The following is a 15,382-nucleotide window of genomic DNA, read 5'->3' on the forward strand; positions in this document are numbered from 1 at the left end:
AATTTATTCAGAAAGTCTTCCTCTTCCCACCAAATTTTTGGAATTTAAAAAATACTGTGCAGAGGATCATGTCATCAGCATAGTTCTAGAATAGCTAATTTAATTATTTTATGTGTTGAATTAAAGTTATATAACTATTTTGTTGATGACTAAATAATAAGGAATAACATGCATGCATTTAACATTTTATTGGCGAACCTGAACCTCCCGGTTCTCTGAATCCTAGATCCCAACTTCCTTCGCTAGAGCTGAATTTAGACAGCTCCTCAGGATGTGAGCAAGGAGTGTATACCACAGACGACAGCAGACGATTGGAAACGCAACATTGGCGAGTTTTGAGCGGGGAATACACTGACAATCTGGGGGTTTAGCAACCAGGGGAGTCCACAATGACTTGGGGAACGGAGCTTTGGGTAAGTTTGCTATTGGTATAAACCATGTTGCTCTCTTCTTTGTTCTTGTGTTGATAACACGCTTGCCAAAATGTAGCACGAATTCGATGAAGGTGCTCGGTTACCTTAGCATTGTGTAAGCTGCTAGCCAGCTAAGCCTGGCATGCACCTTTACCATAGTACTACAGACGGTAAATAGGCAAGACGTGTAGAAATGTCCGCCAGGCATAGGGGATAATTTGCGTATCTTTGTCTAGGACTTGTTATCGTAACACTGTCTCTAACAGGGGCTTGATTGATCAGTTATTGTTTTATTTTTGAAAAGGGAGTCTATCACACCCCTCTTAGTTCACACATAGACTAGCAAGCTAGCTAACGTTAGCTATCCCCCCAAAAAAGGTGGAGACAGGAGGGTATAACGCAAGTAACCACCTGTACTATTTTTCTCTCGATGCTTTTATGGATCTGATGGCTACCAGCATGAAACAATGCACGTACACATTTCGTTTAACTTGGTTTTAAAGCTCGAGTGTTTATTTATGGCTGTCTCTGAGTGACTCCTCAAGCTGCTTGACCAGCATTGTTCCCAGTTTGCAATGAGATTGCGCAAGTCAAATAGTTAAACAATAGTAGACTTGAGGAAATCAAGCATTTTTCTTCTCCCAAATATAACAAAAAACGACCCACCCATTGAACAGACGTGGGGGGGGGGCTTATTCCAGGTACGGTCTTTGTCATGTTCTGTCTGGTCTGGCTTGCCCTCTGACAGCCAGGCCCCTGGCTACATCACCCGGCTTGCCCAAGCGGTTTCTCGTCCAAATTATTTTTGTGACTATATCTAGCTACCATGTTACTGCAGCAAAAATCTGTTCCACGTTATTTGGTTAGTGAGAAAATAATCTGCACCTATCGAAATATTCCTCACCAGGGACATTGAACTCCTTTGACATGTATTCCAGTTACATGGGTGTTGCCCATAAAACGTTTGGTCACCCCCAGTATCCTCCCTAATAGGGCAGCTTCTCCCCCTAATCATTCTAATATGTATAGTTGCGAAGACTGCAGTGTCGCTGCCAACATGATAGCTAGTCAAAGAAGTGATGAGCCTGTTTCATACCAATTACATTGATCTATCTCTAACATTGATAGAGAGAACTGCACTGTTATGTAGTTTGAGGGAAGAGAACAATATATTGAAGATTTATTCAACATGTGACTGATGTGGCTTATATGGGTTCACTTCAGTATGATTAACCTTTGAACCTGTTTTGTTGATAAAATGTACATTTACTATGTTTCCTTGAATGATTCAGTTACTGCTAAATTAACTCTCTCAAAAGCATGTCGGTGCCCTGAAAAGACTAAAGTATGTACACTGCTCAAAAAAATAAAGGGAACACTAAAATAACACATCCTAGATCTGAATGAAATATTCTTATTAAATACTTTTTTCTTTATATAGTTGAATGTGCTGACAACAAAATCACACAAAAATTATCAATGGAAATCAAATTTATCAACCCATGGAGGTCTGGATTTGGAGTCACACTCAAAATTAAATTGGAAAACCACACTACAGGCTGATCCAACTTTGATGCAATGTCCTTAAAACAAGTCAAAATGAGGCTCAGTAGTGTGTGTGGCCTCCACGTGCCTGTATGACCTCCCTACAACGCCTGGGCATGCTCCTGGTGAGGTGGCGGATGGTCTCCTGAGGGATCTCCTCCCAGACCTGGTCTAAAGCATCCGCCAACTCCTGGACAGTCTGTGGTGCAACGTATCATTGGTGGATGGAGCGAGACATGATGTCCCAGATGTGCTCAATTGGATTCAGGTCTGGGGAACGGGCGGGCCAGTCCATAGCATCAATGCCTTCCTCTTGCAGGAACTGCTGACACACTCCAGCCACATGAGGTCTAGCCTTGTCTTGCATTAGGAGGAACCCAGGGCCAACCGCACCAGCATATGGTCTCACAAGGGGTCTGAGGATCTCATCTCGGTACCTAATGGCAGTCAGGCTACCTCTGGCGAGCCACCCCACACCATGACTGACCCACCGCCAAACCGGTCATGCTGGATGATGTTGCAGGCAGCAGAATGTTCTCCACGGCGTCTCCAGACTCTGTCACGTCTGTCACGTGCTCAGTGTGAACCTGCATCTGTGATCTGTGAAGAGCACAGGGCACCAGTGGGGAATTTGCCAATCTTTGTGTTCTCTGGCAAATGCCAAACGTCCTGCACGGTGTTGAGCTGTAAGCACAACCCCCACCTGTGGACGTCGGGCCCTCATACCACCCTCATGGAGTCTGTTTCTGACCGTTTGAGCAGACACATGCACATTTGTGGCCTGCTGGAGGTAATTTTGCAGGGCTCTGGCAGTGCTCCTCCTGCTCCTCTTTGCACAAAGGCGGAGGTAGCGGTCCTGCTGCTGGGTTGTTGACTTCCTACGGCCTCCTCCACGTCTCCTGATATACTGGCCTGTCTCCTGGTAGCGCCTCCATGCTCTGGACACTACGCTGACAGACACAGCAAACCTTCTTGCCACAGCTCGCATTGATGTTCCATCCTGGATGAGCCACTTGTGTGGGTTGTAGACCCCGTCTCATGCTACCACTAGAGTGAAAGCACCGCCAGCATTCAAAAGTGACCAAAACATCAGCCAGGAAGCATAGGAACTGAGAAGTGGTCTGTGGTCACCACCTGCAGAACCACTCCTTTAGTGGGGGTGTCTTGCTAATTGCCTATAATTTCCACCTGTTGTCTATTCCATTTGCACAACAGCATGTGAAATTTATTGTCAATCAGTGTTGCTTCCTAAGTGGACAGTTTGATTTCACAGAAGTGTGATTGACTTGAAGTTACATTGTGTTCCCTTTATTTTTTTGAGCAGTGTATATTCGGGCAATAGCTTACAGTTCAGTTTGTGAGGCTCTTATTGCTTGATTGCAAGAGCTGTATGTATAATAAAGATCTCATGAACCTAACCTACTGCACCATGCTGTAAAATACCTAATTTGGCCAACCTTCTGCAATTCAAATATTTTGAGTTGTGCTGTAAAGCCATTAGCCTATGCTGTCTGGTCTGATTTTAGAGGTTGACAGATTATGATTTTTCAATGCCGATACCGATTAATCGGCCTAATCTTTTTATTTATTTCTATTAATTAAAAAATAATTTTCCAGATATTTATTTGTAATAATGACTATTACAACAATACTGATTGAACAATTAACACTTATTTTAACTTAATATAACACATAAATAAAATAAATTTAGTCTCAAATAAATAATGAAACATGTTCAATTTGGTTTAAATGCAAAAACATGGTGTTGGAGAAGAAAGTAAAAGTGCAATATGTGCCATGTAAAAAAGCTAACGTTTAAATTCCTTGCTCACAACATGAGCACATGAAAGCATGAGTCTTCAATATTCCCAGTTACGAAGTTTTAGGTTAAAGTAATTATAGGAATTATAATGCATTGACTATTTCTCTCTATACCATTTGTATTTCACATACCTTTGACTATTTGATGTTCTTATAGGCACTTTAGTATTGCCAGCCTAATCTCGGGAGTTGATAGGCTTGAAGTCATGAACAGCGCTGTGATTCAAGCATTGCTCAGAGCTGCTGGCAAACGCTGTAAAGTGCTGTTTGAATGGATGCTTACCAGTCTGCTGGTATTAAATGATTAAATGCAACGCAGGACAAGCTAGTTAACTACACATGGTTGATGATATTACTAGGTTAACTATTGATTATGTGATGATTGATTGTTTTTTTTATAAGATACGTTTAATGCTAGCTAGCAACTTTCCGTGGCTCCTTGCAGCCACAAGGTCCTTTTGATGCTGTACTCGCGTAGCAGGTGGTCAGCCTGCTACGCACTCTCCTCGTGGGTTGCAATGTAATCGGCCACAATCGGCGTCCAAAAAGGCAGATTACCGATTGTTATGAAAACTTGAAATCGGCCCTAATTATTCGGCCATGCGGGCATAGTCTGATTGTCTGGCTGCATGTGTTAGGCCCTTATCCCTAATATTTGAACGGTGTGCTATACGGGCACCAACTTGATTCAAAATGCTCATTCCGTATTGTTTTACTCTTAAATCTCTATCAGGAATCCCTTCAAGACCTGATTGGATTATTTATTCCCCGGATTCTCTGGTTCACTGAAAGGCATCTCTAGTTACATACAGTAGATTGAATTTGCATCTGTAGCACAGTAACACCGATGTCGTCTGTCTTGTCTCTTTTCATGAATGACATTCATTTAGCCCTGATACCTTCTGGTTCCTGCCTAGACATTAAGTCAGATTAACATAATAGTTTGATTAGTGTTGGCACATGCGGCAGATCAATTACACAGCTGAAACACTGATTTTTAAGCTGTTTACATGTCCTAATAATTAGAATGATTATTCAGGAAAGCAGGTATTTTAATCGCTGTGTGCTTACTTAGATTATGACCTTAAGCTGATGAAGATAAGGTGTTTGCATGACTAACGCCATACACGGCCTACTGCCATAATCAGTTTAATATCGAGTTATTAGTGTGCATGTAAGCGTACTCCAGAGAGTATTCAGAAAGGAAACTAACCACATTGCAATGATTCAAAAAAACACATCTGGGCCTGTCTGTAGTGAAGGAATGACAGGTGTGATATTGACATGATTTTAGGCTCTGATGGGCTGTTACTGTAGGCCATATGTGTGCATTACACATTTATCTGTTCACATGTCAAAGTACTATCTGTCTGCCTGGCATGTTGGCATTCATCCATGGCTTTGAGACCTAAAGCCTGAGACTAACACATCTTATTACATGGGGTTGGCATTTCCCCAGCAGCTAACTGACTGAGACTGATCCACTGGAGATGGTTTGTGAATGGAAGCAGTGTGTCTACAAAATGTTACCATGCTGAGCACACAGGCTATCAACAGTTATTCTAGCATTCTTTTTCATAACAGATGTCTTATAGGCTAGGTTATGTTCTGTTGACTGCAACAGCTGTTAACAGGGAGGGATATGATCATGGTTAAAGTCTGGCTTGTCGTTTTGTGCAATGAAGAGTGACTTAGTTTGAGAGAGTTCAATTAAGGACACAGATGTTGAATCACAGCTGAGACCTGCCATTCCATTCAGTTCACAGCACCCAACATGAAATCCTTCTCCTCAGTGAGTAGAGGGGTGTGATATCACAGGATTGTGTAGGGGAGTGTGTGGGTGGATGTCGTCTTTAATAAAGGGAAGTTGTGCTAGCAGGTATGGCTCAGGGAGGTGTTGAGCGTGGAGGGAGGTAGACAGCGTCGTGGAGACAGAGGGTTTGGTGTGTAACGTGTGTTCCCATGCATTCCCAGGGGAAGACTGGGAACATTGAGGGGAAATGCTGCCCTGCCCAAGTAAATTACACGGGACAAAACAAAGGAAATATGGTAAAACAATCAATGAGAGGTATATCAGGAGGAATCACAAGTGAACAGGGATTTGATAGGTGGAGGCACTACTACATTTCCAGAGTGCCTGCAGCGTTGGATTGCATGCATTTGTTTATTTTTGCTTAATCTGCACAGATTTACAGTGTAAATCCATTGGTCATGTTTGAGCTTTTAGTTGTGCAGTTTTATGGTAAATAGTATAGGTCATTGGCTGAGGCATGTCAGGTCATTGGACCTAATATTGAAGGAAAGAGTTTGTTGTGGTTTATGATGGCTTAACCTGATTTTGTCTACACTTGTTTCGCAAACTGACCTACTGTATGTTTTTAGAGATACTGTCAGGGGATTTCTCTGATATAAAACAGTGCAACATGAGGTTGCTATTAGAGGTCGACCGATTTATGATTTTTCAACGCCGATACCGATTTACTGGAGGAGCCGATACCGATTAATCGGACAATTTTTTTATTTATTTTTTTACATCTTTAATTTATTTGTAATAATGACAATTACAACAATACTGAATGAACACTTACTTTAACTTAATATAATACATCAATAAAATAAATTTAGCCTCAAGTAAATAATGAAACATGTTCAATTTGGTTTAAATAGTGAAAACAAAGTGTTGGAGAAGAAAGTAAAAGTGCAATATGTGCTATGTAAGACAGCTAACGTTTCAGTTCCTTGCTCAGAACATGAGAACATATGAAAGCTGGTGGTTCCTTTTAACATGAGTCTTTAATATTCTCAGGTAAGAAGTTTTAGGTTGTAGTTATTATAGGACTATTTCCCTCTATACCATTTGTATTTCATTGACCTTTGACTATTGGATGTTCTTATAGGCACTTTAGTATTGCCAGTGTAACAGTATAGCTTCCGTCCCTCTCCTTGCTCCTCCCTGGGCTCGAACCAGCAACACAACGACAACAGCCACCATCGAAGCAGCGTTACCCATGCAGAGTAAGGGGAACAACTACAAGAAGGCTCAGAGCGAAGGACGTTTGAAACGCTATTAGCGCGTGCTAACTAGCTAGCCATTTCACTTCGGTTACACCAGCCTCATCTCGGGAGTTGATAGGCTTGAAGTCATAAACAGCGCAATGCTTGACGCACAACGAAGAGCTGCTGGCAAAACGCACGAAAGTGCTGTTTGAATGAATGTTTACGCGCCTGCTTCTGCCTACCACCGCTCAGTCAGATACTTGTATGCTCAGTCAGTTTATATGCTTGTATGCTCAGTCAGATTATATGCAACGCAGGACACGCTAGATAATATCTAGTAATATCATCAACCATGTGTAGTTAACTAGTGATTATGATTTATTGTTTTTTATAAGATAAGTTTAATGCTAGCTAGCAACTTACCTTGGCGTACTGCATTCGCGTAACAGGCAGTCTGCTTGTGGAGTGCAATGATAGAGAGGCAGGTCGTTATTACGTTAGACTAGTTAACTGTAAGTTTGCAAGATTGGATCCCCCGAGCTGACAATGTGAAAATCTGTCGTTCTGCCCCTGAACAAGGCAGTTTACCCATCGTTCCTAGGCTGTCATTGAAAATAAGAATGCTTTCTTAACTGACTTGCCTAGTTAAATAAAGGTATAAATAAAATAGGCGAATTGGCGCCATAATTACCGATTTCCGATTGTTATGAAAACTTGAAATCGGCCCTAATTAATCGGTCGACCTCTAGTTGCTATGTCAAACACTCAGAAGTGGTGTCTTCATACCTTTTTATTTTCAGACAGTATGAAGTTATTTAGCGTCGCTACTTGGGCTCCATCCCCTAGGCCCTATAATTTGCATCTTGTCAAAGCCTGCCCTGGACACACTGGACTGCCTTTGGAGTCTTTGCTTTTTACAAGGTAAATAAACCATGATCTGTCATAATGATCAGACAGACCATTTTTCTTTTGTGATTATTAGGGAGGTCTAAGATGGGTTCTTACTATGGGGGGGTTGCTGCGCATGCTATCCAGAGCCAGCGTGCGTCTCCTACCCAGACGGTGCATTGTAACGCCTCACTGGCGGTCAGAGCTTTAAGAACGGAGTCACAGAAACAGCAGAGCACAGTCGAAGACAGTTCAATTAGTGCTATTCCTCCAGACTGGGCTGAATCATCGTCCTGGCCTTGTGATTCTGTCATGTTTTTGACAACTTGAACTCCTTCTCCATTATAGGATTAGTAGGAACTTTTTGGCAGATGTTTCACGCCCTAATGCAGATTTTCAGAGCATCAATTTGTGGTATTTAGCTGGTTTACAGCCATACAACATGTCTTTATATATTTCTCTGAATAATGTAGACTGTGCCTACCTGTAATAGCTTGTTAAAAAGATGATTCACATTCTGGGTTGCTCAGTTCCTCCTATGGTTTGTGGGTTGGCTGGTGAACCTCCTTTGTCCAGGCTTCCTTCTTAGTGTTAATCTGGACAACATGGGGTTAAATCAGGTGAGGCCAACTGGCCAAGATTAGAGCTAAACTCTCTCACTGCCAGTCTGGTGGTGCTGCCAGCCTGCCTCACAGAGGGGCTTTCAAGGCTTCCTTCCAATAACAACCATGGTGAATGAAGACTGGGTAATGACTAATGAGTAGGCTGTAGTTGGTCTATATTTGGTACTTAATTCTATCAAGTTTTTGAGATCTGGTCACATCAATTGAAGGCTGACTGAGGCCATGGTTCACCATGACCCGGCATATTTATTTTGTCTCTGATCTATTTCCAGTAAGGAGCAAAGTTAATGGTTTTCCATGAGCACACATTTCAAATCCATTGCTCATAGGGTTAAAACAATGGGGCATTGACCAAACTTAAAATCTCAGCTGAAGTTATTTTATTTTGCAGTGTGAAAATACTAGTGTTTGTCTACATGCCATGGCAATCTCCTGTCTGTGATTTTCCCCTCCAATCTGTGGTTTTTGGGATCATGCGCCGAATGTGGATAAAGGTGGAGAGATTGTGTTCTCTTAAGATGTCATGGCACAGTTTGGATAAAAAAAACAGATTTAAAACAAATTTGTAGAATCATGTTAATATTGTTACATTTTTGTTTTCAGCCAAGCTTCTTTTTAAATGTTTTAAAATGGAACTTTACACCTTTCCTGCACAGTACAACCCCAGGATAATGAGTGCAATCCAATAGAGATTTACACACAATTATAGCGTTGTACCTTTTAATACTCTCTGCTGGCACTGTCTACGTCCTCTGACAATCACATTGAAAACACACCTGCTGGGTTCTTCCTGTTGTGCTGGTGCGCTCTGTAAATGTGACTCCACTCTTGTCCCTGCAACTCTTCTCATCCCTAAATGGATTTTATATGTCATGTAACCTCAATTTCTATGCTCTTTCATACATTCAATTTTTAAGCTTATCAGCAACATGTAACCTAGCCATACAGTTGAAGTCTAAGTTTACATAGGTCATTGAAACTCGCTTTTCAACCACTCCACAAATTTCTTGTTAACAAACTATAATTTGGCAAGTCGGTTAGGATATCTACTTTGTGCCTGACAAGAAATGTTTTCAACAATTGTTTACAGACAGATTATTTCACTTATAATTCACTGTATCACAATTCCAGTGGGTCAGAAGTTAACATACACTAAGTTGACTGTGCCTTTAAACAGCTTGGAAAATTCCAGAAAATGATGTCATGGCTCTAGAAGCTTCTGATAGGCTAATTGACCTAATTTGAGTCAATTGGAGGTGTACCTGTGGCTGGATTTCAAGACCTACCTTCAAACTCAGTGCCTCTTTGCTTGACATCATGGGAAAATCAAAAGAAATCAGCCAAGACCTCTGAATAAAATTGTAGACCTCCACAAGTCTGTTTCATCCTTGGGAGCAATTCCAAACGCCTGAAGGTACCATGTTCATCTGTACAAACAGTAGTATGCAAGTATAAACCCAATGGGACCACGCAGCCATACTGCTCAGGAAGGAGATGTGTTCTGTCTCATAGAGATGAATGTACTTTGGTGCGAAAAGTGCAAATCAATCCCAGAACAAAAGGGTACAAAAGTATCTATATCCACAGTAAAACGAGTCCTATATCGACAACCTGAAAGGCCGCTCAGCAAGGAAGAAGCCACTGCTCCAAAACTGCCATAAAAAAGCCAGACTAGGGTTTGCAACTGTACATGGGGACAAATATTGTACTTTTTGGAGAAATGTACAATATTTGCAAGGAGGCCTATAAACCTGACTCAGTTACACCAGCTCTGTCAGGAGGAATGGGCCAAAATTCACCCAACATATTGTGGGAAGCTTGTGGAAGGCTACTCAAAACATTTGACCCAAGTTAAAAAATCTAAAGGCAATGCTACCAAATACTAATTGAGTGCATGTAAACTTCTGACCAACTGGGAATGTGATAAAAGAAATAAAGGCTGAAATAAATCATTCTCTCTACTATTACTCTGACATTTCACATTCTTAAAATAAAATGGTGATCCTAACTGACCTAAGACAGATAATTTTTACTAGGATTAAGTGTCAGGAATTGTGTAACTAAGTTTAAATGTATTTAAACTTCCGACTTCAACTGTACGGAGCCTGTAACTAAGCATATTGCTGAACTTGTCTTTATTGATAAACTGCCAGAGTTCACTAGCTAGCCGATAGGCTTTGTTTGTAGAAGCCTAAAGTCATTACACATTAGGCACCCAATTCCTAAAGTGCATTTCATTATTACATTACACTTACAGTGCATTTGGAATGTATTCAGACCCCTTTACTTTTTCCCTGTTTTGTTACGTTACAGCCTTATTCAAATTATTATTTTTAAAACTACACACAATACCCAATAAGGACAAAGCAAAAACAGGGTTTTAGAAATGTTTTCGCTTTGTCATTATGGGGTATTGTGTGTAGTTCTCTTTTTTTCTCTTCCCCCCCATTTTAGAATAAGGCTGTAGCGTAACAAAAGGTCTGACTACATTCTGAAGGCACTGTATAATTCATACAATCCTAAAGTTAAATATATATTTTATCATTTGGCTCCGGTTCATTTTAACACTGCGTTACAATTGCCCCTAACTCAGCAGCCATGACAACCTCACTTGGCTCTAACAAGAGACAACAATAGTGTAAATTGTCAAATCATGTCAATGTTTAGCCAACATGTAGTGCTGATGATTATGCATGTTTGAATTATTGGGAATTGATGCTCAGGGCAGTATAAGAAAAATTCAGCTGGTTGGGAAAAATATTCGCCCATCGAACATGCAAATTGCAAGACTTTTCAAGCAGGGAGAGAACCGAAATGGACTTGTACTGAGGCAGCTTCTGTTTGGATAAATTGAAGGTGTTACGATTGCACCTGCTCTCCCCTACTCTTTGTTATCTAATCAACTAGTAATTTATAGTGTTGTATTCATGTGCTGTTGTGATATTGGGGTCTGACACACTGAGCTCATTATATTCGCTATCTAGTTCTGTGTAATTTTCACGCTTTGATTTAGAGTGAGAAAGCGCATGTCATAAGCCACATTAGTACAGTGCTAAAGTGATAGTATGATACATCTGAGGAAAAAATGCATTTGGCTTTAACACAACTCTTATGCAATCATGTGGGAGAGGGATTCATTTGGTGAATAATAGCATCATGAGTTTCTAACATCTGGCCTTAGAGGGACATAGCCCTGTGTGCTCTGTTATCATCATTTAATTGAGTGGTGTTAGTTCAGCACTACAGCTGTGTGTGGCTGGGGGTCTGCCCAGGAGGATGGGGTTGTGGGGGGGCAGACCATGAGGCCTGCATCTCCCCCTTCTCTTCCTGTCCCATTCAATATAAGGGGCTCATCACCCCCACACAATTTCAAGGTGACTTTGACCGGTAAGCAGAGCTTTAAACCATCTCTCTGCTGGGTAAACCGAGTAGAGGAGACACCAGTGGTGTGTGTGAAACCGTCTCAGATTTTGAGTGTATGAGACTTTGGCCCCATATGCCTCTGGCACTGCTGAGCGGTTTAACTGGAATGTCGGTCATTTTTTGTTTTTTAAACAACTAATTGACAGATGTTGGTTCAATTATTTGAATTCCGTTTTGGTTTTTGGTTTTCCTGAGCTCAATGCTCTCATTGCACTGCAGTTTCTCTAGAGAATAATCTGATCATATGCCCGAACAGTGTGATTGTATTAGGGAGTTGTAGTTTCCAACAGGCCAATGTTCTACATAGTTTAGCATAGAAAACTTGGTAATTAACTACAATCACCATAATCCATTGCGTTGCTAAACTTGTCCGGCATGTGTTTCTTTTAAACCTGCTATGTAAGAAACAGAAGAATGCGCAATCAAGAGGGGATACATAGAGAGTAGGGATGTACGATATATCGGTGAACATATTGGAATCGTCCGATATTAGCTAAAAATGCCAACATTGGAATCGGCCCGATGTCTAGTTTAACGCTGATGTGCAAAACCGATGTCAAAGCTGATGGGCATACCTATATAACGTAGGTACGTGACATAACGACACCATGTAAAATTTTGCGCTGTATGTGCAACACAGCATTCCTAAACTAGCCCACAATGTTGACTGCTCGATCCACACAGCAGACAAGTCGAGCAGTCATTTGAAAATTTCAGTGAGACATCTCAAAGGCGAAATCCGTGAAAGCCAAGATAAGTGAATTCATTGCCCTAGACAATCAACTGTTCTCTGTCATGGGTGATGTTGGTTTTCGCCGACTGGTTGAGCACCAGTACACACTACCAAATGCACAATTTTTCAGTAATTGCATCACTGCTATTAGCTACACAAAGATACAGTAGCGCTGTCAAAGCTGTACAAAAAAATCTGCAAACAAGCAAACACCGGCCACGAACGATGTGTTTACAAGAACGCGTTGGTAATACATAATTTGTTCGACCACAACTTCTGGGGTAGCTAGCTTTAGCTTGGTATCTAGCTAGCACCAATACAACCAGCCTGAAAACAATGACCAGTAGAAACTGCAGTCATTTTCATTATTGTTAGCAATTATTTAAGAATCCTTGTGGGTAAGTATTAGCTAGGTTGCCACTTGTTGTTCACCTATTGAAATTACACTTCAGTTCATGAAAATAAATAGCTATCCAGCTACTTAAACCTGTTACCCAAAGCTAACGTTATAAGCAGCAAGTTAGCTTCATCTGGCTAGTGAGGCTCGAACGCACCGGGTTATGTGTTGTGAAGCTTGCCACAATAAGGATTAGGCACAAAAGGGGAATTTGCAGTTAGCCTTCAAAATAAGTTTGACAGTGGTGCAAATGAATATAAATAGTAGACTTATGCCATACTTTTATTTTGAAGGCTAACCGCAAATTCCGCTTTTGTGCCTAATCCTTATTGTGGCTAGCTTCACATAGATGGGCCCAACCACCATTAATAAAATAAATAAGAACTGTCTTATAAATTAGGGTTATTTTAGATGATGACACCTAGCTATATAGTTAGCTAGCTAACTATCGCTACTTTAACAGTTTGTCATTTTGCTATGTTTTTGTTGAAGAACATTGTTTGCATCCATTTTTAATGACCAGCACTGTAGGTGCGCGAGACAACTTTACCAGCATCATAGCAGATGAATCGTTGTGACATATGAGTGATAGTGTAATAGCTACGTAAAAATGAATCAATGCATTAAATTATTATGTCATGTGCAGTCATATTCAGGTCCTGATTGGTCAGCAAGCTTATTTGACTTGTCAAATAGTGTTAAATGGTATATTTTTTGACACGCAAAGACCCAAATGGCGTTCCATAGCAAAGACCCACATGGCGTTCCATAGAAATCCTGGTTGAGAATGAAACGACTGAACAAATAAACAATGAAACAGCACAGCAAGTAAGTGAAAGAAATAGGTTTTGATTGTTCCCATTACCAGTAAAACATACACAACGAAGGTGAATCTTCACCCCGGTCTGAGAACCTGCTCCTGAGCACTCAGGACTTCATCAAGAATCTCTCTCTACTTTGCTCCGTTCATCTTTCACCTGACTAGTTGCTCCGTTCACCTGACTAGTCTCCCAGTCCATGGCGCTGAAAAACATCCCCACAGCATGATGCTGCTACCACCATGCTTTACCGTAGGGATGGTGCCAGGTTTCCTCCAGACGTGACGCTTGGCATTCAGGCCAAAGAGTTCAATCTAGGTTTCATAAGACCATAGACTCTTGTTTTTCATGGTCTGAGAGTATTTAAGCGCCTTTTGGCAAACTCCAAGCGGGCTATCATGTGCCTTTTTACTGAGGAGTGGCTTCCATCTGGACACTACCACAAAGGCATGATTGGTGGAGTGCTGCAGAGATGGTTGTCCTTCTGGAAGGTTCTCCCATCTACAAAGAGGAACTCTAGAACTCTGTCAGAGTAACCATCAGGTTCTTGGTCACCTCTCTGACCAAGGCCCTTCTCCCCTGATTGCTCAGTTTGGCCAGGCGGCCAGCTCTAGGAAGAGTCTTGGTGGTTCCTAACTTAATTCATTTAAGAATGATGGAGGCCTCTGTGTTCTTGTGGACCTTCAATGCTGCAGACATTTCCTATAACCTCATGGCTTGATTTCTGCTCTGACATGCACTTTCAACTGTGGGACCTTTTTTTATGCAGACTGGTGTGTGCCTTTCCAAATCATGTCCAATCAATTGAATTTACCACAGGTGGACTCCAAGTTGTAGAAACATCTCAAGGATGATCAATGGAAACAGGATGTACCTGAGCTCAATTTCGAGTCCCATATTAATGGGTCTGAATACTATGTAAATAAGGTATTTATTTCTGTTTTTTGTTTTGTCATTATGGGATATTGTTTGTAAAATGAGGATAAAAAAATAATAATATCCATTTTAGAAATAAGGCTGTAATGTAACAAAGTGGAAATGTCAAGGGGTCTGAATTAGAGGTTGACCGATTATGATTTTTCAACGCCGATACCAATTTATTGGAGAACCAAAAAAGCCGATACCGATTTAATCGGCCAATTTTTATTTATTTATTTATTATTTATTTGCAATAATGACAATTACAACAATACTGAATGAACGCTTATTTTAACTTAATATAATACATAAATAAAATCAATTTAGCCTCAAGTAAATAATGAAACATGTTCAATTTGGTTTAAATAATGCAAAAACAAAGTGTTGGAGAAGAAAGTAAAAGTGCAATATGTGCTATGTAAGAAAGCTAACGTTTCAGTTCCTTGCTCAGAACATGAGAACATATGAAAGCTGGTGGTTCCTTTTAACATGAGTCTTCAATATTCCCAGGTAAGAAGTTTTAGGTTGGAATTATAGGACTATTTCCCTCTATACCATTTGTATTTCATGTTCTTATAGGCACTTTCGTATTGCCAGTGTAACAGTATAGCTTCCGTCCCTCTCCTCGCTCCTCCCTGGGCTCGAACCAGCAACACAACGACAACAGCCACCATAGAAGTATTAGAAGGCTCAGAGCGAGTGACGTTTGAAACTCTATTAGCGTGCGCTAACTAGCTAGCCATTTCACTTCGGTTACACCAGCCTCATCTCGGGAGTTGTTAGGCTTGAAGTCATGAACAGCGCAA

At 40.9% G+C, this 15,382-nt stretch overlaps 1 protein-coding gene across 3 annotated transcripts in view; it reads left to right on the forward strand.

The window, feature by feature from the left end:
* The first annotated feature begins 219 nt into the window (after positions 1 to 219).
* The window catches only part of LOC139406608 (formin-binding protein 1-like), a 74,408-nt gene continuing 59,245 nt past the window's right edge, over positions 220 to 15,382 (forward strand). For all 3 annotated transcript variants that reach the window (XR_011634009.1, XM_071149380.1, XM_071149379.1), the window contains exon 1: positions 220 to 413. Coding sequence is in view for 2 of the 3 variants with exons in the window: in XM_071149380.1 (XP_071005481.1) it covers positions 390 to 413 (24 nt within the window). In the remaining variant the exon portion in view is untranslated. The remainder of the gene's footprint in view (positions 414 to 15,382) is intronic.

Source organism: Oncorhynchus clarkii, chromosome 4, assembly GCF_045791955.1.
Source record: "Oncorhynchus clarkii lewisi isolate Uvic-CL-2024 chromosome 4, UVic_Ocla_1.0, whole genome shotgun sequence".
NCBI lineage: Eukaryota > Metazoa > Chordata > Actinopteri > Salmoniformes > Salmonidae > Oncorhynchus > Oncorhynchus clarkii.